The 21,441-nt window shown below is 34.8% G+C and overlaps 5 protein-coding genes across 8 annotated transcripts; 1 reads left to right on the top strand and 4 right to left on the bottom strand.

The window, feature by feature from the left end:
* Positions 1-2,551: 2,551 nt before the first annotated feature.
* Positions 2,552-6,992, top strand: LOC121743080. Of its 4 annotated transcripts, none has more exons than XM_042136268.1 (8): positions 2,721-2,862; positions 3,108-3,721; positions 4,239-4,296; positions 4,479-4,559; positions 4,855-4,890; positions 4,965-5,204; positions 5,296-5,437; positions 6,376-6,992. In XM_042136268.1, exons 2-8 carry the CDS (start codon positions 3,702-3,704, stop codon positions 6,804-6,806), a joined length of 1,008 nt encoding a protein of 335 aa, XP_041992202.1. In that variant the 5' UTR covers positions 2,721-2,862; positions 3,108-3,701; the 3' UTR covers positions 6,807-6,992. The 4 variants fall into 4 exon arrangements, with proteins under 4 accessions (XP_041992199.1, XP_041992201.1, XP_041992202.1 ...); XM_042136266.1 differs by having other exon boundaries at positions 4,208-4,296; XM_042136265.1 differs by lacking the exon at positions 3,108-3,721 and having other exon boundaries at positions 2,552-2,862.
* A 412-nt stretch (positions 6,993-7,404) lies between these two features.
* On the bottom strand, positions 7,405-7,818 carry LOC121744670. Its single transcript, XM_042138258.1, has one exon. The coding sequence runs from the start codon at positions 7,816-7,818 to the stop codon at positions 7,405-7,407; it is 414 nt and encodes a 137-aa protein (XP_041994192.1).
* Positions 7,819-11,221: 3,403 nt separating this feature from the next.
* On the bottom strand, positions 11,222-14,834 carry LOC121745477 (ceramide synthase LOH2-like). Its single transcript, XM_042139407.1, has 6 exons — positions 14,454-14,834; positions 13,640-13,848; positions 12,971-13,126; positions 12,004-12,189; positions 11,737-11,915; positions 11,222-11,475 (listed from the first exon to the last, which is right to left on the bottom strand). Exons 1-6 carry the CDS (start codon positions 14,568-14,570, stop codon positions 11,456-11,458), a joined length of 867 nt encoding a protein of 288 aa, XP_041995341.1. The 5' UTR covers positions 14,571-14,834; the 3' UTR covers positions 11,222-11,455.
* Positions 14,835-17,351: 2,517 nt separating this feature from the next.
* Positions 17,352-18,429, bottom strand: LOC121744669. The gene is made up of 2 exons (XM_042138257.1): positions 17,815-18,429; positions 17,352-17,732 (listed from the first exon to the last, which is right to left on the bottom strand). The coding sequence occupies exons 1-2, from the start codon at positions 18,427-18,429 to the stop codon at positions 17,352-17,354; spliced, it is 996 nt and encodes a 331-aa protein (XP_041994191.1).
* Positions 18,430-19,172: 743 nt separating this feature from the next.
* LOC121743587 (cold-regulated protein 28-like) lies at positions 19,173-21,160 on the bottom strand. Its single transcript, XM_042136915.1, has 4 exons — positions 20,959-21,160; positions 20,160-20,327; positions 19,859-20,057; positions 19,173-19,656 (listed from the first exon to the last, which is right to left on the bottom strand). The coding sequence occupies exons 2-4, from the start codon at positions 20,313-20,315 to the stop codon at positions 19,568-19,570; spliced, it is 444 nt and encodes a 147-aa protein (XP_041992849.1). The 5' UTR covers positions 20,316-20,327; positions 20,959-21,160; the 3' UTR covers positions 19,173-19,567.
* Between the last annotated feature and the right edge of the window lie 281 nt (positions 21,161-21,441).

The following is a 21,441-nucleotide window of genomic DNA, read 5'->3' as shown; positions in this document are numbered from 1 at the left end:
TGTTCTTACAATTCGGTTGGTCATGGATCAATTTGAAATTTATTTAATCTTAAGTTTCAATTGAATAATTGAGATCAAATTAATTTGAACTAAAGATAATTGAATATTTAAATAGTAAAGAAATTTTATTTGATCTTATGTTCCATTGAATAATTAGGATGTGAATTAATTTGAATTCAAAATAATTCTTAAAATTCATTCAGTAATTTAAATTATAATCATATAAAATTAATACAAGTCACTTATGAATAAATTAGTGGAATGTGAGTCTCACTTATATATATTAGTTTTATAAAAAGATGTGAGTGTAGTATGTTGTTGGGATGTGGGGTCTACTTACCATCTATAATAAAAGTGAAATAAGACTCTTATAGTGAGACAAACAAAAATAACAAAATATGACTTTAATTGTGGGATGTAAATATAGTGATGATATAACAAATTACTAATTAGTATATATACACGAATATATCATAATATGAAAATCAATAATTATGATATCAATCCATGAAATAAAATTAAAATACAAAATTATAAAATAATTTGAAATATTATTATATGTTAGTATTTTATAAGCTATAATATTCAACAATGATGTGTGATACAATATAAAAGAATATTATTAATGTTATCAAGTTAGTATTATCTACATTATTGTTCTTGTCATTTTATAAGATATGGAGTACTATTATGGTATTGTAAACAAATTATATTTGATCAGATATAAGAAAATAGAAAAAAGCATCCCTAATCAAAAAATTTCCGACGAACCAGATGTGTCAAACCACATTTGTAAAGGAAAGAGTAGGCGAGAGGGTTGTTGATTCATTTTAAAACTATAAACTGTATTGAAACTAAATAACATAAAAAGTAAGCAGTAAAAAGATTTCAATAGGCAAGGTTTATTATGTAAAAATGCTACCGCACTAATAACTACACTTATTACTCTTATTATTTTAATGCTTGTAATTACTATTATGTCCCTGTGTAGCATTACTCGTGGTAAATTGCATGTGAACCAATTGATAATGTTACTCAATTATTTTTGCTATGTTTAATACTAATATCTTGCTTCATAGTTTATGGTCATTCTGTTATATTTAATGAAATACGTTATGTAATATGAGTAATTTTTTCGTAGGAGAAGCTAGGGAAACATAATTTCTGGATTTATGTTAGTAACTGATTTCAAATTGTATTGTATTGGCTATTGCTGTGACATAAATCTATAGACAGACAATAAGGATGTAAAATGATAAGGGTTAGTTAAAATTCTACTCCTAATGCTCCCAATTACGTAGATAAGTTGATCTATAGCTTAATTCAAATCGTACTGATTGATCCTTCCCACCAAAAACAAATTATTGCTATTAAGTCTTAGCTGTGCATGTGAATGTCAGTAAGTCTCATTTTAGTTATACTTCATTCGTTCCAACTAGGATGATACACTTTCATTTTTAGTTTGTCATAATTAAAATGACACATTTCTTTTTATGGTAACATTATTTCTCTGATTAATACACTCAACCATTTTTTTTCTCTCTCTCTGTTTAATACTTACACAATTACACCTACTATGTCTCTCTCAAATTAACAACATTAACCAACAACTCCTAAAATCACGTGCCGACTAAGAACTTTGTCATTTTAGCAGGGACGGGGGTAGTAATACATTAGGGAATAGGGATCACATCACCAATGTTTACTAATTATCGAGATACTATCTTTTAAGTCAGAAATCGATATATTGTACATCTCTCGGTTAACAGACCAGATTAAAAATTAAAAAGAACAAAGAGGTGCAAGATACAACAAGAACTTAAGATACACTTAGACCTCGACCTGATCTAAGTCTAAACCGTTCACAAGTATCACCGGTACACTCAATAATACACAAGTCAGTAGGTAACAAAGCTATAGATCTAAACGTAACAGTGAATAAAACATGTAAAACAAGTGAAAACGTAGATGATGTCGATGGATCGGTCTGTACTGACACATTCCACTTGCAACCCCCCCCCCCCCCCCATTTCACCGAAGATCGCAAGGGAAGCTAGTGAAAAATACCCGAAATACTCATATAAAAAACTTTAGGTCCTACCAACTACCATCACGACGGTCACCGCTACAACACACAACCACAAACAATGTCACTCTTAGTCTCATAGAAACCTCATAATGTAAAACTATGAAAAAAATGAAATAAACCAAATAAAGAAATTATGAAAAAAATCATAATGGTCCCAATGTCCTCGATAAACAAAGAAGCAACTGATTTCATGATAGATATGTGGACCAAAGGCTTATTAACTCAAATGCTACTGATTGATCCTTCACACCAAAAATATTATTACTCTCAAAATGTACATACGAACAATAATGAAGGCAATATCAACCATATTTCAATTCACCAATTTAGGAGTAGTCTTTTTTTCAACCTCGATACTTGTAAAATAAATTACTAAAAAATGGAGTATAAAAATTTATAAATTTTACATTAAACTTCAATTAATCTAACACCTAAATTTTTGCGTTCAACTCTGTCAGTAAAGGAAATGACCAAAGTAGCCCTGAAGCATCTGATGTGCATATGAATCCCCCACCACGAGAAGAACCTCCTCTCTCTCTCTCATCACAGTCCATGAAATAATCCTCAAAATTTTCTGATTTTCGAGCTTCGAAGATGAGCAGCAGCGGGAGCTACTACTGGGCGCATAATTGCGGCAACGACTTTCAAGCCAAGGGAATTGTCGTGGTTTTCGCCCGGGTGCCCTTCAGCGAACCTCTCTTGAATGATTGCATCGCCTTCTACTCTTCCCTCGGATGGAACTCTCTAGTTTGCCGCTCCAAATATCTCAACCCGTACGCTCCCTAAGTTTTTTCTCTCAATTTTACCATTTCCCAACTCATTTTTGCAACTGTTTGTGATTCAATATTGTAGCTTATTCAGCTCAATTAGGTTCTACTCATTTTTGCAAGTGTTTGAATTGAAGGGGGCAGAGACATGAGTTTACGATTTTGGTGCTATTTGTTTTTTATATGAAGCTATGTAGTAAAAGTTAATTTCGTCTCTTAAGAAAAGAGGTTGACCGTGTTTGCAATTTTAGGTTGAGAGATTTCGGAAAAGGGGATTAAATTCGCTGACTTTTCGCCGTTCAATTAGCTGACCTTTCGGAATATGAGATCGGGACATGCGAATTTTTCGGAATAAGGGACTTTTCTTTTTTTCTTTTTTTTTCTCTTCTTTTTTCTTATTATTTCTCTCATAACATTTATGAATTGGCCAAATTACCCACGTAAAAATTGAATTTCAAATTCTGAAACGTTTCTACTGATCACGTATCTATACTCCGTAATTCTGAAGAAGGCCGACAATCTAAGACTAAAAGGTACAGTAACTACCGTTCCCCCGTTTTTGCTACCGTTTTTCTATAGAATCTATCTCTGCATTCAGTTTTACTCACTTTTAGTCTATATTTTTTGTTCTTTTTTCTTTTGAGCAGATTTACATATTTTTTCTGTGACCAGATCCTAAATATATGTTCTACTGCATACTCTACATGTTTTTAAATGCTAACAATATTTGGTTCTTTTAATTCCTGAAATTGTTGGCCAATGTCTTCTTTATGTGACAGGCAGAGAAAGAGAGACATTTTCCTTCCCTTAATGCAGTTCTGCTTCTGTTTTCAATCCTTCTTTATATGTTTGTTTGGAAAAATGGGTAATTCTTTTTTTTTTTTCCAGTTTTGAAGAATTCTTGTATCAATTTTCATTGATTTCTAGCTGTTTGGCAGTGGCTTAATTGTCTGGAAAACCTTCAAACGAGTTGAGAAGAGTTCCACAATTTGGGATTTAAATTTTATGTGGGTAATTTGGTCAATTCATAAATGTTGTGAGATAAATAATAAGAAAAAAGAAAAGAAAAAAGAGAAAAATAAAAATCCCTTATTTTGAAGAATTCGCATGCCCCGACCCATATTCTGAAAGGTTAGCGAACTGAACGTTAAATTTCGAAAGGTCAGCGAATTTAATCCCTTTTTCCGAAATCTCTCTTTTAGGTTCTATTATGAGTTACAACTATCGTTATGGAGTATATGAAACCATCCTTTTAATTTGGCCCGTGCTTTACGTGGTGATAGCAAATTAGCAATATGAACTCTAACTACTGCAGTAGTATTGATGAATCATTAATTTGGGCTCAATTCAGAACAGGTATTGACATTCAGTTTTTCCTCTAGTTTCTTTCCGGAGAGAGCTACATCACTTGCTTTTGCTGTCCTAGATGAGCTTGTCAAGGTCAGTATTGCTTCATTTCTTTTCTACTCTCAGAATTTTAGTATATAACCAAGATTATACTACATCTAAAAGTTTAGGTTGCTTGAAAATCATGTGAATTTTCCAGCAAAGTAGTTTTCCCACTGTTTGCTTCCCTGATATCGCTTGGTGAAAATAATTAGCTGGTCTTTTTGTATCTGTAGGAGCTCAAAGGTGGATTATGTCCTGTCGTACTTGCAGCTTTTGCTGGCGGTTCAAAAGCTTGCATGTATAAGCTTTTACAGGTAATGTGAACGCATTAGCGTTGTTGTAATGGGTTTTTGCGAATGTTGACCTATTCACATGTACGTTTTTAGGCTCTTTGGTACAGAACTTTGTCATGCATTTACATCAATTGAGACTTAGACTAATTCTGAGTAGGTTATCTTTTATTCGCCAGTCAATGAAACAAACTCAATGTAATTCACCGTATCACATCTGAATATAACATAGATCAGCTCAGAGTAGTACATTTGATAAACATGCTCCTTGCTTATTCTGGCTATAGTGTGCTAGTAATTCCTTTCCTGATTGTTGCAGATTATTGAAGGATGTTCCGAAGTTGAACTCAATATGGTAAGTTTTGACAGTGCTTGTCGGTGGTGGATTGGTAAACCTTCTTTTAATTTTCAATTTGTTGTTACGTGAAGGAGGATCGTATGTTGGTTGCAAGCTGTATCTCTGGACAGATCTATGATTCTGACCCCATCGATTTTACGACCGACTTGGGTGCTCGATTTGCGCTGCATCGCTCCATCCTCAAAATTCCTGGTGCAGCTAAGCTAGCATCATTTTTAGCAAAAGGTGTTACTTCGAGCTTGGATGCTTTATTTCTCACGAGATTCGGTTCCCAACAGGCTGAATACTTGCAAACTCTTTATTCTTCTGTGGTGAGTCACCAACTGTATTATGGCTTTACAATAATATCCTTCCTTTTATATCGTTTTCATCCTTCTTCCCTTTCTGTGTTTTTGCTGGTAGCGTTTGGGGGCCCCCTTTCTCATTCTATGCCCAGAAAATGAAGACACGGTCCCTTTTTCAACCCTATGTACCTTTGCAAAACATTTACTGGATGTGGGCGGTACCGTCAAAATTATAAAGAGATCTACCTCTTCTCATCTAGGTTAGTTTCTAATAGCTTGACTTTTCTCTATCTTGCAGCTTATGCCAAATTTCTTTCTTTTTTTTAAGATGACCTATGATTTCGCCAAGTATTACTGCAGTCATTATCAGATGATGAAAATTGACCTGTGAACTAATAGTTTGTTATCTTCGTAAACAAATAATCCTCTGTTGTAATTTCAACAATCTCACTAGTTCTTTGTGCTTCATTAATATCAATAATTCATAATTAGATTTTATAGTTTGAGGTAGGGCAAAACATTACGCTGAATCAATTATTGCATTCTCGCGAGATTCTTCAGGAAAGATGAGGCTCAACTGAACAAACAAGTTTGTAATTTTCGTTAGAGTGCCTCCTTGAATATTGTTATTAACCTGATGTTAGTTCAAGATCCAACAGGACATAATGATCCAGTAGGCAGATAAGTGTATGGACATTTCTCAAACTCCGCTGTACAACTTACTTCTGTTGCATGGTTTATTAAATGAAGACATTTTAGCATGCAGCTGCTTTAGTTCTCATATGACAATGATTTATCCCCTGTTCGCGTTTGGCAAGCGTGATACAATTGGCAATTTCTCTTATGTGATCTTCCTTCCATTTTTTCGGAAAAGAACATTAGGTCGAAGTGAATCGAACCATATACACTACAGACACTTATTAGTTAGAAGTGAAACAATTGAAAATTTCTTTGAACTTTAGTATCTTATATACACCTCTTGGTCCTCATTGTCAGTCTTGTTTGTTAGTGCCTTATCATAACTAATGGTCCTCGGATATGCTTTAGCACTTTTACTGATATGTCCATATTTGGTTTATTTCACATAGTTTTTCAAGCACTATTTTCATGTCGTTCTGTATCTGTCCCCTCCACTCCACTCCCCATCATGTCGTTCTCTTTCTGCTATCCCGATTGATTTGTCATTTTCCTTTCACAGGTCTTCATCAGCACCAATCAACGCAGTGCATAGCTATAACCAAGTTGCTTGAGCAGGCTGTTTCAATTTTCTCAGAAAAAATTCAGAAACTTGGAGAAAAATCAAACATGGAAGATATGCATGATGTTATCTCCCCCATAAGATATAATCTCCAGAATTCAGCAGTTCTCTCAAATACAAATGACCACTTCCTCCTGCCATGCTCATCAGAATATGAAAAGAGCAGACAGCTAAAAGAGAGGTCATCTCATCGGTCAAGCCCTCGTATGTGCACAAATACTGTTCTTGGCCAAGTGCTGTTTGATGCTTGTGTTCCAAAAAATGTCGAAGGTTGGGATATAAAGTTCTCGGGCAGTTTGAATGGAGAACCGTTTGCTTCTGTGCGGAGACGCTCCCCCTTTTGTGCAATGAAGCAGAGATCGAGATTATGAAGAACTCGACTACTGTACATAGATGTCACTGTAGTTCCTGCAGTGATTTTTGTCTGTGCTAACATTTTGTAAATTATTTCATTCACTATTGTAACTTGTAATAATCTTCAACCTTTAGTTGTGATGAGATAAATAATAATTGACCTTGTATTATAAAAAAGTTGTCAGTTTATTTATTTTGATAAATTGACTAATTTTAATCATATTATAATACATCAAATACTCAATTACATGGAGTATATAATGCACATCATTTCGCCTCTTGAGAAACTCCTCTTTGTAATTGAATTTGGTTGATCTGTGATATATCTTATAGGAGTATTCGTTAGTTGGTTTGTATTCTGCTTTAGCTGAGCCTATTCTCGTCTCATGTTTCAGTCTCGTATTTTATTCTTCTTGTTGAGTTTACAGTGACTCTTGAAATATGAAACAAAAACTGGAAACTATAAGAAAACACAAGACTCAAAATGTTAGATTACAGAAAAAAGATAACAAAATCTACATCCATTTTCTAAGTCATCAGTCAGCAACATGCAAAACTAACAAATCAGCACAATTTACAACAAAAATCAGACTAGCATTACAAAATAGTACATCATTATTTCTTCCTGCCAAAAACACCCATCTCTGAGGCCTTCATCTCATCTATACTTCCCAAACCCTTGGGTGTTCTCTTCAGTCCAAACCTCTCCCTCCATCGGCTCGTGCCCTTCGCCCTCCGCAACGAGACATCCTCACAGCCATCGTCACTAGAAAGGAGCTCGTCTCTGAGGGTTTTCGCCTTTGTGAAGCTCTCCCTCGATGGCAGCATTTTGCCATCGAAGAAAACTTCATCTGCAGAGATCATAGAGTAGTTCCGGACAGAGAACTCAAAATCCGAGGACACGGGGGCCTCTCTGTAGCTCTTCTCCAGCTTCACCGGCTCAAGAAAATCACTTGAAAACGAGATTCTTGGACCTGCATTCGTGCTGTACAAGGCATGATCGTTGCTCGACATGTTCAAGCATGCCATTGCAGAATAGAAGCAAGATCAAAACTTCAAATCTTGTTTGCTTTACTGTTGGAGTTGTCATGCAATGCAATGTGTTAGAGCCCTCTTTATATAGGAATAGGACTATTTCAAATTTTTTGACAAGTTGAAAAATGTGGATGTGACCCTTTATGCTGATGAAGAAATGTGAAGAGCATATAATAATGTTTTCATAGATCTATGTATATCAAATATATTAAATCATGTAGGATGACAAATTTTAAGTATTTTTGTTTGCTTTCTCACTAGTAAAAGCTGGCATATTGTGGTGAAAGGGTTATAAGAGCATCTTAATCTTGGAGGAAACAGTTGGATTAAGCTAAAGATAAACTAAATAAACAATCAAATAAGTCTTGATTCATCTCTCATGCTTAAAATATTTTTATATGTGTATCTCACCTATATATATATTTTTTTGTGGTTGTTGAACTGGACTTAAGCTGTCTTCATTAAAGAGTAAGATCCAAAAGCTATGAGCTACTTCTACGAAATTTCTTCAAACCAAGTATCAAATATCATTAATTACCAGTCAGTTTAGTCAAATGATTCTGTTAAAATCCAGCTTGTGTCATATTTTAATTTGCTCTTTTCAAAAGCTGTATTGCTCTTTTTTGTCAAGAAACTAAATTAGATATATTTATATGCAAAATACTGTGGTAAAATTTTTGTTATGAATGGAGGAATCCAAACCTGATTAAGTTCAATGAATCACAATAATTCATTCATATTATGTCTTATTCTTAAATTAAGTGTACATGGAAAATCAGAAATATTAACTTTTTTTTCAATGGTGAGAGCAATGAGGACATTCCCTTCCCCATGTGAAATTTAAAGATTGGTTATATTACATAATAACCATACTAGTAGTATTTTTTATGAACTACATCAATTAGTGCAACCTTTGGACATCTGCAGAGGTCCTATGCAACAATTTAACACAAAGGCAATTTTATGAACATGGGGTTATTTATATTGAGTTCATCTTTGGTCTTGCTTCAACTGAAAATATTGCACATTATAAACCTAAGGCATTGTTTTCTCTGTTAACAAAACTTTGATTATATAATAAACAAATATTTATTTCTGATAATTCTCATACTTCACTAAAATTCTCTAGATGGGAAGACAAAATTATTACTCCATGACTCAAACAATCACTTATGGCACATTAGACATCACCTTAAATCATGTGTGTATGAGATTTTCACATGTGAAGTTGATTTAACTTTAGTATTGAATCTTGACTAACAATAAAATAAAATCTTGTTTTTTCCTTTGTCTTGTTCTGTAGATAAATAAGTGAAAAGGATTCTGATAAAGATAAGAATTAGAGTCACATTGTAATAGTAGAGTGTGCAATATATTATCATCAGAAATTCTCTAATGAAATTACGATGCAAGAAATGGACAAGAATTCGTGAATAAAAAGTGGAGTGAACTTAGGTTTTGTGTCTATTTTGGTTTCCCATCAAGTAACCAGCATTGTTTTAAAACTCCTATTTGTATGTTGTCTTTTTTTGTTCTTGTAATCTTTTTGGACATAGTTTAATTTTGTATTAGTTCCTTTAGTATTTTATACCTTCATTGCCGATAAATCATATCACGGACTTTGTCCAATTATTGCTTGAAAAGTGAGAATTTTGTATTCTTGAAATTGGACACTTCAGTTGAAAATTTTAAATGGAATAACATGAGTTTTTAGTTGCAAAAGCTCACCAAAACATAGAATACGTTCTTAATCTATTATTTTAGAAATTTTTGTTTTTCTTTTTTTTGTTAAGATTAATGGTATTTAAAAGTTTTGATTCAATTAAAGGTTTGTAATGTAAGATGACATTACTAAAAATATAAAATTCATGCAAAGGGAAACAAGAACACCGCACAGCCATACTAATATTCTGTTTTAAAAAATTTAAGAATGTGTAAAATTTTAGAATGTACTAGTCTATCGCAACTTAATTGAGTTGTGATACAAGAAACAAAAACATGAGAAAAATGATTTTACCAGATAGAAACATAGGAATTGTAAGACAATTTTTTTTTTCTTTGATAAATTGACATTGATATAGTACAACTTATAAATATCGTGCGGAAATAAATAAATTTAAAATTTTAAAATATTTACCGAGCCAGGTAGGGGTCGAAGCCACGACTGAGCTACAGGCGCTTCTTGAACGTAATTCAATAATTTTGATTTCAGATATTATAATCTGTATTTAATCAAAACAATCAATTAATCTCTAAAAAAACAGGGCGAAATTCCATGAAAGTACCTCATGGGAGCTCTTATCCGCCATTTGTACCCGAAAAAAAAATTTCCAATGAAGGGAAAGACGCGAGCACCTCTCGCGTGTTTAAATGAAACACGCGTCTCTCTCTCGCGTGTATAAACAAACACGCATCACCGACTCGCGTGTATAATGCCTTTCATTCAAATCAAGATTTTCAAATTGGGAGAGCCCAGAGAAGCTACGCTCTTATCTTGGCGAAATTCCATGAAACCACAATCGTTTACTCCCTATTTTTGCACAAGAAAACACACAATTAAACTTCAAATCAAGATGAAACCACAATCGAATTCATTCAAATACATCTACATAAGCCCTTTCTCTTTGCATGCTTTAATTGCGTCGTCAAACATTTCATCCAATCCATTCTCATACTTAAATCCCGTTGCCTCCAGTTTCTTCGTTGACAACCCCGAAGTTAATCCGACATCTGGTGTGGGTGTTCTGTGAATGAGAGGCAGAAGCAGCGATGGAACCAAGGCAAACACGCGTTTGCCTAACGCGTGTATGAGTAACACGCGAGAGAAGAATGCGTGTATGAGTAAACACGCGAGAGCTTCATGCGTGTTTGTTTTATCAAAGACGCGAGAGGCTCACACGTCTTTCCCATCATTGGAAATGGTTTTTTTCCGGGTACAAATGGCGGATATCATCTCCCATGACGTACATTCGCGGAATTTACCCAAAAAAACAGAGAACAAAACAAACCATTTAATTTAAGAATGAGCTTGATATTGGTTCATCAGCCATAAATATGAAATTAAGGTATTGAATTGGTTAAAATAAGCGCCTGTAGCTCAGTGGATAGAGCGTCTGTTTCCTAAGCAGAAAGTCGTAGGTTCGACCCCGAATATATCTACTTTTTTTATCTAATGAATTTTTTTCAGCTACAGGTTTTGTATCAACGTTTATACTTATTTGATGATATAATGTAACAAGATCACAAGAAATGTAATTTATATTTTGGTGTGAAAACAATTTCCTAATGATATCGTAGTTTCTTATTCTTGGATTGTATCCACTCGAAATAGTGTTAGTTACATATCTAATAATTGCATAGGAAGTATTTACAACTACTTTTGTAACCATAGTCGCACTAGTCCCAAAACAATACATTCACTTGCCTGGAATTAAATTCACAATACCACACAAGAAAATTCTACCAAGTTTTTTTCTTCTCTTTAAATGCAAGAATACCCTATCTAACCCTACTAGTCTACTACAACAATCGAGAATACGAGTCACGAAAGTTCTGCTGAACAATCCTGCATCGAACAATCCATATTTTCACGAGGTCTTGAAGCGGGGTCATCTCCAACCTAACCTACTCATCAATCATCATCTTCGCTGTCTGTAGATACATACATATGCAAGTATTAGCAACACAAACTCACTGCAATATTATTTGTTTTTTTTATGGAGAAAGGCTTAGTTGATGAATGAGCACCTATCACTAATCCAAACTGAAGGCAGAAGTTCAAAATCGAATTTCTTGCCGTAATTTAAGCACAGTTGTCGAAGCATTTCAAATAGCATGTAGGATTAAACGTCCATTTTTAAACACTCCATAGGAATAAATGGTTATGCATGTCTCTAGAATCAAAAGACTCACCTGATCGTATGTCTTCCCCAACCTTTCCTCTATTGTTTAGTTGTTTTGTTATCATTGAACATATGAGGAACCACCAGTAAATGTGGAAAATCAGCAGAGTGATTAACATTGTGTTGAAGATATAGTACATTGTTGCATGGGACGTCTGTGACAGGTTCAGGACTTGACACAGATAGTAGCTATGGAACAGTAACCAGAAAAGGATTAGTTGGAATATACACAATCCAACATTAAGTTAAGTCGAGCTAAAATCATTTAAAAACCCACCTCGATGACCTGATGACCCAAAATGGGAAGTATATAAGCCTTAGCACGAGCCATGATATGGCAAACAAACCAAAAAATGCACTAGCTCCTAGCTCTTTTCCTGAGTATTTAAAAATTTTAGCACCTTCAAGGAATACATCGCTTGCATCATGCAATGCAAGAATTACAATTCCTATCTGGAAGAACCTACACATAGTAAATAAAAACAGTCCATTAATAAGTTATACTCTTTATCAACTGTGCATGTGTGTGTGAGTGTTTTCTCATGCATGCATTTATAATTAACTCATCATTGAGATGGCGTGGATAGCCTTTTAGAGTTTGTAAGAGAATTCCATCTTTCATTGGTAACAAGGAAACATGGGTGTAAATTACTCACCTCAATTTGGCAACAAAATTTTCCAATCGATTAGGATTTAGATGGAAACTAGTATATATGGCAATTAAGCAAGTTCATTCAAACTTAAATGAATCATATAGCCACTAATTTACCACAGAGAATAGTAGTTAGAATTAAAGTTATCATGAACCTTTGACTATGTGTCGCACCTTTTATGACTTTAAGTACTCAAAAGTGTAAAAATTGAACTTCAGGACAAGCTTAAGAAAACTCAAGACTGTTCATGCAAAAACTTTACCAAACATCTCAACTATACGTGCATATTAGGATTAACAAGACAATACATAGGAAAAGCCATACATAGTAAGAGCAGAAAGGATCACACACCATCTTGGCAATTTTTCTAGCTAATTTGTAAATTGACTAGCGAAGTGTAGCACTTGTTGATATTTATAAAAAATTACAGATCAGCATTCAGATAATCCAAAATCAGATAAAGAGTTCAAAATTTTCTTTGGCCCACTAAGGATAGCAGTAGTTAATGAACTTCCTCTATGTACTTGATAAAATTGTTCTCTGTGCAATGTAATTGACCAAAAATTTCACAAACAAAGTGAAAAAAAGTACCTTGTCATGTATGAATAAGAAATTAGGATGACGGTCACGATATGATGTGACATCATGACAGAGAAATCCTTCCTTCGAGTTTCCCAGGTAAGGAGGGCAGCAATGCTATAGAGGTAGAATCCACACTGGCACATGTATATAAGTTTCACAGAAAGCCTGAAACATTAACAAAGGCTACTTTATGTACATCAAAAGGCATTTCAAGACATGCAATATCGTGGGGTTTCAAACAGCCATGTTCCACATAGAGAGAATATAGAAGTAAAACATAATGCAAACAATACGTGAAAGAGCTTCATGAAAAATCAAATAGGATACTGCCTTGGCAGCATCTTAAACAATTTGAGATGTGGTGTTACAGGGGAATAACTGTTTCATCAGAAAGGCTGGCAAGGTTGCCAGCAGTAACAAGAAAACTGAAGCATTTCAAGTTGCTTGATTAGGACAGTGACCAGTGTTCAGAACTCTTCATATGAGAAGGTGCAGCATACTACACTTCATCAGGAGGTTTACACATATTTGGGAAACCCTGAACCCATATTTGCCCCTAATAACATCAAATCAATTGTTAAGGAAACTCTATACCTAGACTCCAGCAACATTTTATGGATTTATCATGAGAATTCAATCACAGTAGTTAAAGAGAATAATTGTGAAGATCGGACTTACTTAAGTTCTTGATCAGGCCAGCCTGTAAAGTATTCTTTCACATCTGTAAACCATGGTTCCTGGTAATTAGCTGCCAAAACACAAAACTCAACAGTACCATAGTACGCAAACTTCCACATGGACTCCGCACATTTGGCGATCTTTGTGCTCGTCTCCTTACTCCATTTCGACTGACCAGTACCTCTGGTCACCAACCTGACTGCCAGTCTCTGAAATATATGGATCACTTAGTGAGAAAGGAAAATATTGACATAAATAAGGCTATGATCTTGTGTCTTCTCTTTCTACAAATATACCTAATTTCTATAAGATTAACCAGAGTTTATTAAGTCACAAAATGTTAATAGAGCTGAAAAATAGATATCAAATTTGTGAAGATTGACTCATTCCATATTCAGTCCTATCATATTCACATAGTATAAAAAATAACTTCAAATAAATTTCTGGAATATTTTAATTCTCTAAGCCTCTACGGTCAAGAAACCTAATCTCGGAATTGCACAATAGTCTACTAGTTTGAGCCATTTCATGGCCAAAAACTTGGAATCAAGAGATTCAAAACTTAATTTACATTAGAATTGTTCAAATCGTAGTGAATATAGCAAAGTATGTCTAATAATATTATATTCCACCACCTCGGTTTGCAGGAAAAAGAAAATGAAAGAAGAGGAATTATGCAATGAATCGTAAGATTTATCGATCAAGCAAGTAAAACCACAATTATAGATTCTCAGCATACATCCACAATTAATTACACATTCTCAACATCAATTCACCTATTTGCTCCCAGCCAAAAATTGAAAAATGAACTTACGCGAAAAATGAATCTGTCGAGGAAAGCCCTTGCGGCGAAGAAGATAAACACGAAGCAGAAAGCGAGGGAAAAATGAGAAACGTCGGGGACGCCATTGGGCTTCCAGAACGATTCCATCAGAGAATTGCGAAGCAATGAGGCATCAACCGAGGGAGAAAGGCGAGATTGAAATGTTCAATGTAGACGATCAAATGAAGCGGTAGCTGAAGAAAAGGCGAATGAAATTTGGCAGTATTGAAAGGCGGTGGGAAATCTGGCCCAATTGAAAGGCGAGGTATAAGGAAGAAGAGAGAAAATATAGGGAGAAGAGAGGATTGAGGGATGCAGCAGTAAAAAGGGAAGGCTGAGGAATTTCTTGGGCACTTCCTTCAATTATTTCACTCTTTTTGATTCTGCTTCCAAAACACGATCTGCTTCGGATCTAAATTACTAATTCAATTAAGAGTAAAGGCCAAAATTGGTCCTGAACATATAGCCATTTTACGATTTTGGTCCTAAACATTATCTTTTGGATTTTTTGGTCCTGCACATATGGACATTTGATCATTTTGGTCCTGCCCATATGGAAATTTGATCATTTTGGTCCTCCGTCAACATTTTCGTTAAAAACTAACGGTCAACATTATCTTTTGGATTTTTTGGTCCTGTACATATGGATATTTGATCATTTTGGTCCTGCACATATGGAATTTTGATCATTTTGGTCCTCCGTCAACATTTTCGTTAAAAACTAACGGTCAACGGCCGATTTTTGACTAAAACAATGGGTTGGGTCGGGTCGTGTTTGGGTCGGGTTTGGGTTACACGTTAAGAAAAAAAAAATTATTTTTTATTAATTAAAAAATTATAAAACTTTAATTTTTAGTTATTTTTGTTGATTAAAAATATTATAACGACTAAAACATGATGTTATTATACGATTTAAACATGATGTTACACGATAAAATAAAAAATTACCAAATTAAAATAATCATTTTTTAATCAAAACAATAAAATTAAAGTATACTAATATTAAATCTATATAATAAAATTAAATAATTAAAAAATTGTTTTTAATAAAATCAAAGCATAATATTTTCTTCAAATTCATGAAAAAATTAATTAAAAAATACTATACTTTAATTTTATTAATTAAAAAATATTAATTAATTTTTTAAGAATATTATGCTTAGATTTTAACGAAAATATTATGCTTAGATTTTAAGAAAATATTATTTTTTTCTTAACGTGTAACCCAAACCCGACCCAAACACGACCCGACCCAACCCATTGTTTTAGTCAAAAATCGGCCGTTGACCGTTAGTTTTTAACGAAAATATTGACGGAGGACCAAAATGATCAAAATTTCATATGTGCAGGACCAAAATGATCAAATGTCCATATGTGCAGGACCAAAAAATCCAAAAGATAATGTTGACCGTTAGTTTTTAACGGAAATATTGACGGAGGACCAAAATGATCAAATGTCCATATGTGCAGGACCAAAAAATCCAAAAGATAATGTTTAGGACCAAAATCGTAAAATGGCTATATGTTCAGGACCAATTTTGACCTTTACTCTTCAATTAATTTGATTTACATTTTCTTTACTGTAGTTTATTATTCAATAATTATATAGTACTACTACTTAATTAAATGTGAGAAGCTGTCAAGATGAACAATCGAAGACGCTTCATTATCATTTTTATTCTTTAATTACTACTATATCAAGAGTTTGTAGTAGAATCATGAAACTTATCATGGTTACAAAAAAATTCTTTAAAAACTCAAATATCAAATTGTTCTAAGTTTGTATTAAGATTTAAGAGTTCAACAAATTTACTATCATGGTTACAAAAATTCATTAATTTAAAATCAAATTGTTTAAATATGTACTCCATCATTTGTATCACATGATTACAAAATTCTCTAAACATCTAAAATCAATTGTCCAAGTTTGTATTAGGGGTTCATGAAATTTATCATGCTTACAAAAATTCTTTAAGAATCTAATTCAATTGAATGTGTAATTGACTGTATAAATATAGAATGCTAGTTTTGACGTGTAATGATAGTATTAGGTTATACCACGTCAACGAAATAATCCCCCTTTTTTTTTATTTTGATTCATGTTAACATATTTTATGTAGTAATTTTTTGTGATCCAATGGAGTAGTGATGTAGTATACAAAGTTCTCTAAAAAATGCTAGATATAAAAAGTAAAATTATAGAGTACTTATTTAATTGTAACAGAAGTACAAATATCCAGATATTGTATTTATATGCTCCATATTTTTCTGACTTGAAATAGTGGACACCTTGATGCTTGATGTATCAAGGCATCAACTCTTAATCATCCAAAAAGATATCTTAGGATAGATTTATTTGGAAGAATAAAAAGGATAATGCTATTTTAGTAGTGTAACCTGTGATATGTGGGGGCGGAATATATTTAATATTCCCTCCGTCCAGTAATAGGAGTCCTGTTTTTCAGTTTAGGGACATCCGGGAATAGGAGTCCCGGTTCTACTTACCATATTTAGATAAATAAATTACCCTCCCTCAATTCATAATTTACACAAAAGCCATTAAAAAAACACCCTCCAACCCCAATTTGTAAGTAGTGCAGCACATCTCTCACAACATCCTCATCCACTTCCAGCACATTGGGGAGTCCCCCATTTCTTTGTAGTCTGTCCTTGTTGATGTATGGGACTTTGTATCCATTTCCACCTCTGCACTGTAGGATTTCAGTGAGGCAAGCCTGCAAGCTTAGGAAAACTCTGTTGAGAGTTTGTGGTGACAGCTCTACAAATGAGCTACACACATTCCCCACAAGTTCATCCACAGTCTTGCATGGTTTCTCATGCTGCAGTGACTGAATTGCTCTAAAAAATCTCAGGTCTAAGATGTTAGTGTCAGGGGACTTTGTATCCATTTCCACCTCTGCACTGTAGGATTTCAGTGAGGCAAGCCTGCAAGCTTAGGAAAACTCTGTTGAGAGTTTGTGGTGACAGCTCTACAAATGAGCTACACACATTCCCCACAAGTTCATCCACAGTCTTGCATGGTTTCTCATGCTGCAGTGACTGAATTGCTCTAAAAAATCCCAGGTCTAAGATGTTAGTGTCAGGGGAATTAGGTGGTTGACAAATCAGTTGGATTTTAAATCCATCTGAATTGGCAACAGCCTGAAAATCTGTATCCATGGCAGTTATGTGTGGGGTTGCATTATCTTGCTGAATGTAAATGTCTTTACTTGCCCCAACAGGCCACTTGGCCTTAATTGCAGGTATATTCTGGCATAAAGAACAATAACATAGCTAGATGATGATCTTTTTTGAATTGTTAAGATCTGATAGAATGAAAAAAGTTGCATACCTTGTGGATAAGGCAGTCCCTCATCACTGCCTTTGTGACTGAATTGATTGCTTTGGTTTCCATGGTGCCTCTTGCCCTGTTCTTTGACTTCCTCTGTGCTGGCTGTACTTCAGTGAAGGGAAATATTCCCACCTTACCATCATAAGTTGCCTGCCCATCCATACCAAACTGTGGTCTACTGACAGGACACATAAACATCACTTTGGTGATGTATCTCTTGGATTTGCATGACCTATATGGCTCATCCTCATCCGGCAAGAGGTAGTACCTGTCTGATACCTTGGTCATATAGAACCATTTTTCATCTATATGCACTACATTGTGCATGCTTTGAAACTGAACTCTACCTTGAGTAATCTGTGGCCGAAGTTGACTAAGACTCCATCTAGCTCTTGCTATCTTATTCATATTGGTGAGGGCAGATTTGATTGCATTTGTATGTGGCCGTAGTTTACCTTGCTTCACCCACTGACCTAATGTGCTCTTGCTCACATTCAATTTTACTGTCATCTTTCTCAGGGAAGATCTTTCAAGAGTAGATAAGTTTCTAACCTTTTCTTGATCAAGTTCTAATCTGTCAACATGATGGTAGCCTCTAACTTTTCCTTCCATCATTGCAGGTTCTCCCCTTTGCATCTGCTCCTTGGCTGCTTTCCATAGCCTATATATTGTCTTCCTACTGATGCTAAAAGTTTCTCAGCCCCTCTTGCTAGTACTCCATCATGGTTGTGCTTGAGTAGAAACTGCACCACATTATTCTTCATGTTGCTGCTCAAGTGCAGGGTTTGCCTCTGCCCATTATCTATCCCTAGGATGAAATTTTTCTGAGGGAGATGAATTTACTTAATTGTGCAAGAGTTTTTTTGGAAGATTTTCAAATTTGGGGTTGTTGGAGATGGCTTAAATGAGTATAGTTGATGCATTTATAGCAACTGTGGAGTTGTACTTATTGGATTTTAAAGGGAAATTTGAAACTTTCACTTCCCTCTTGTATTTTGAGGTGATTTCACCTTATTTTGATCAATTATGTAATGGAAGGCAGTTTTTTATGTTGAGTGTTCCTTTTAAATTCAGTTTTCCATGTACTATGTCCATTTTTTAAATTGGCAGCCGGAAATTAAATTTGAGATTCCATGAACTGAAATGGAAACGTGCTTGCAAACCAAAAACAAAAAATTGGGCAGCTTGGTGTATGCAAGCTAAACAAAAAAGGTTTAAACAATTTAGGTGGGTCCCACCTTCCACTATCACACACTATTTATTATACACTCCAAAACTTTCTTAAAACCCGTGCCCTGGAGAAATGGGACTGCTATTGCTGGACGGAGGGAGTATTTGTGAAGAATACAAATGGAGTATATATAAGATGGCTTCTTGCATTCAGATATACTCATATTATACACAATCTTGAACTAGTAAGTAGGAGTACTACCTCACAACTAGCTAGAATCAGAATATAGCATCTTACATTTACATCTAAACTTATCCAATAATCGAATAAACAAATAGGAGTACATGATATATCATAGTATTACGGAGAACTCTTAAACAAACCTGGAGCTGTCATCTGTTTGAGACATTTCTCTAGAATTGATGAAGATCTCAAAGGGTTCCTCAGTTCACGACGCAATATAATTAACCTACAAGACTAGAGGTCTCATCTTCTGAGACATTTCTCTATAGTTGATGCTTGTTGGATCAAGAAGATATAGAATGAAACTGGGAATACATGTGCCCCGTCACTCAATCTTGACTAATCCGGTGGTGAGAAAGTCTTCATTCTTTTCGCAGTATCAGAGTTTAATTCATGTTGTTCATCAACAAAATTCTGACCTGTACCCTCTGCAAGAATCCAATAACTCATTAGTCAGCACAATAGAAAGTGATACTACATTTTAGAGCATGATTTGCAATGGTCTCAGCAACAGATAAACTAGGATCTCATTCCAAAGGATATTAAAGCATGTATGCATTAGATACCAAACAACAAACCATATCACTATAGAACTGGCCAATCTCATTCACAAGAATATGTTCAAATCACCTCTCTCGGAGTCACAGTATCTGGTACCGGCAGAATTTTGATGTGAAGAACAAGTATGACGAGCTGAGGCAGCAGGACGTTTCATCCCTATGCGCTTATTACGATATAACCGCTGGCTCTCAGTATGACCAACAGAATCAACTGAAACATTGGAAAGAGGATAACCCCTATTGCACTTGATCTTTTTGCAACAACCATGCTGAAGTATCATCAAAAGTTAGTCAGGCTGAAGAATTGCATATATGTTCCATCAAGAGAGTTTGACAAAATGAAATATTGGGATGATGACTCGAGTCTCAACCTGCGCGTCGTTAATGTGATCTATTCGTGAAATGCTTCTTTCTCCCTCGTCCTGATCTGAACACTTCTCAAGCAAACTGATTGACTGGTGCAGCTGTTTAACAAATGAGAGTTCTAAATGTTCAAGATATATGCTGTGCTTCTCATCAGTCCACATTGTGCTTTCTTCCTGCAGGAACAAGGAGCATTTCACAGCTGTGACTATGATCAGATATACATATGTTTTTCAATACTAGCTTTCAGCTCTTTGAAGCCATACATTGTTGGAAGATATACTCAAATCACAAGAAGACAGAAATATACAGTATATATTTAGAATAATGACTACACCTTATAGCTATCCATATCATATTTTGTACAGATATCTAATAAGATTAAGATTATGTCTTCTCTATACAAAGAGCACTTGATACATGATATGTGACCCCAAAATTCCGTCAGCACCCTGCTTAATGCGTCTGTCAATTGTCCATCATCAATATATAGTCCATGTCCCCAAAAAAAGAAGAAATTAAGTTACGTTAGCAGAATTGCAGATATAGAGTTGTTTGTAACTTTGTCCCATCCGTATCCTTCTATAACACACATTAGAGTCCACAATAACTCAGAAAACCTACTTCAAAATGGAACTACACATACTTAACAATTCAACATAAACTTCACCATAGAATAATCCTATCCATTTTCTCACAATTGCTTCATAGAAAATCACAATAACGGAAAAAAAAGCGGAAGAAGAAAGACAAATGTGGAGAGGGAAAAGTTTGGGACGAAAATCGTGAAGGAATATACGCAATTACCAGCAATTGATGCTACAAAATAGAGTATCTTGGTAGATCTGAGTAGTCAAGTCATTAGCACAACAAATATGCGGCGATGGCGGCGGAGACAGCCCTAGACTCAGTTTCCGTTGCATAAAACGAAAATGGCAATAGAATCGTGAGTGAAGAGAGAAGAGAAAGAAGCGGTGAGCGAGGAAGTGCAGTTAACATGGTGGTGACACATGTGCTTAAAAGTAGGAAGGGTGCCACGTCAGATTTAAAGATCTTCAGCAGTTGTCACCACCAACACCAAGATACGTATTTATTTACAGCGCGTGTCAACACGCCCATTTGGAGGCGTCTGGAACTGTGTGGTGATATGATAAGGCATTTGATATTTTCTTCCAACAAAATACTCCGTATTTTATTTTTTTGACAACTAGATATTGGTTCAATTGCTTAGGCTATCCACGATAGGAATAGCCCAGCAATAGCTTAGTGATAGTCTAACCACAAACTCCT

The sequence above is a fragment of the Salvia splendens genome, chromosome 8 (genome assembly GCF_004379255.2).
Source record: "Salvia splendens isolate huo1 chromosome 8, SspV2, whole genome shotgun sequence".
Taxonomy (NCBI): Eukaryota; Viridiplantae; Streptophyta; class Magnoliopsida; order Lamiales; family Lamiaceae; genus Salvia; species Salvia splendens.
This window is presented reverse-complemented; position numbering and strand designations above follow the sequence as displayed.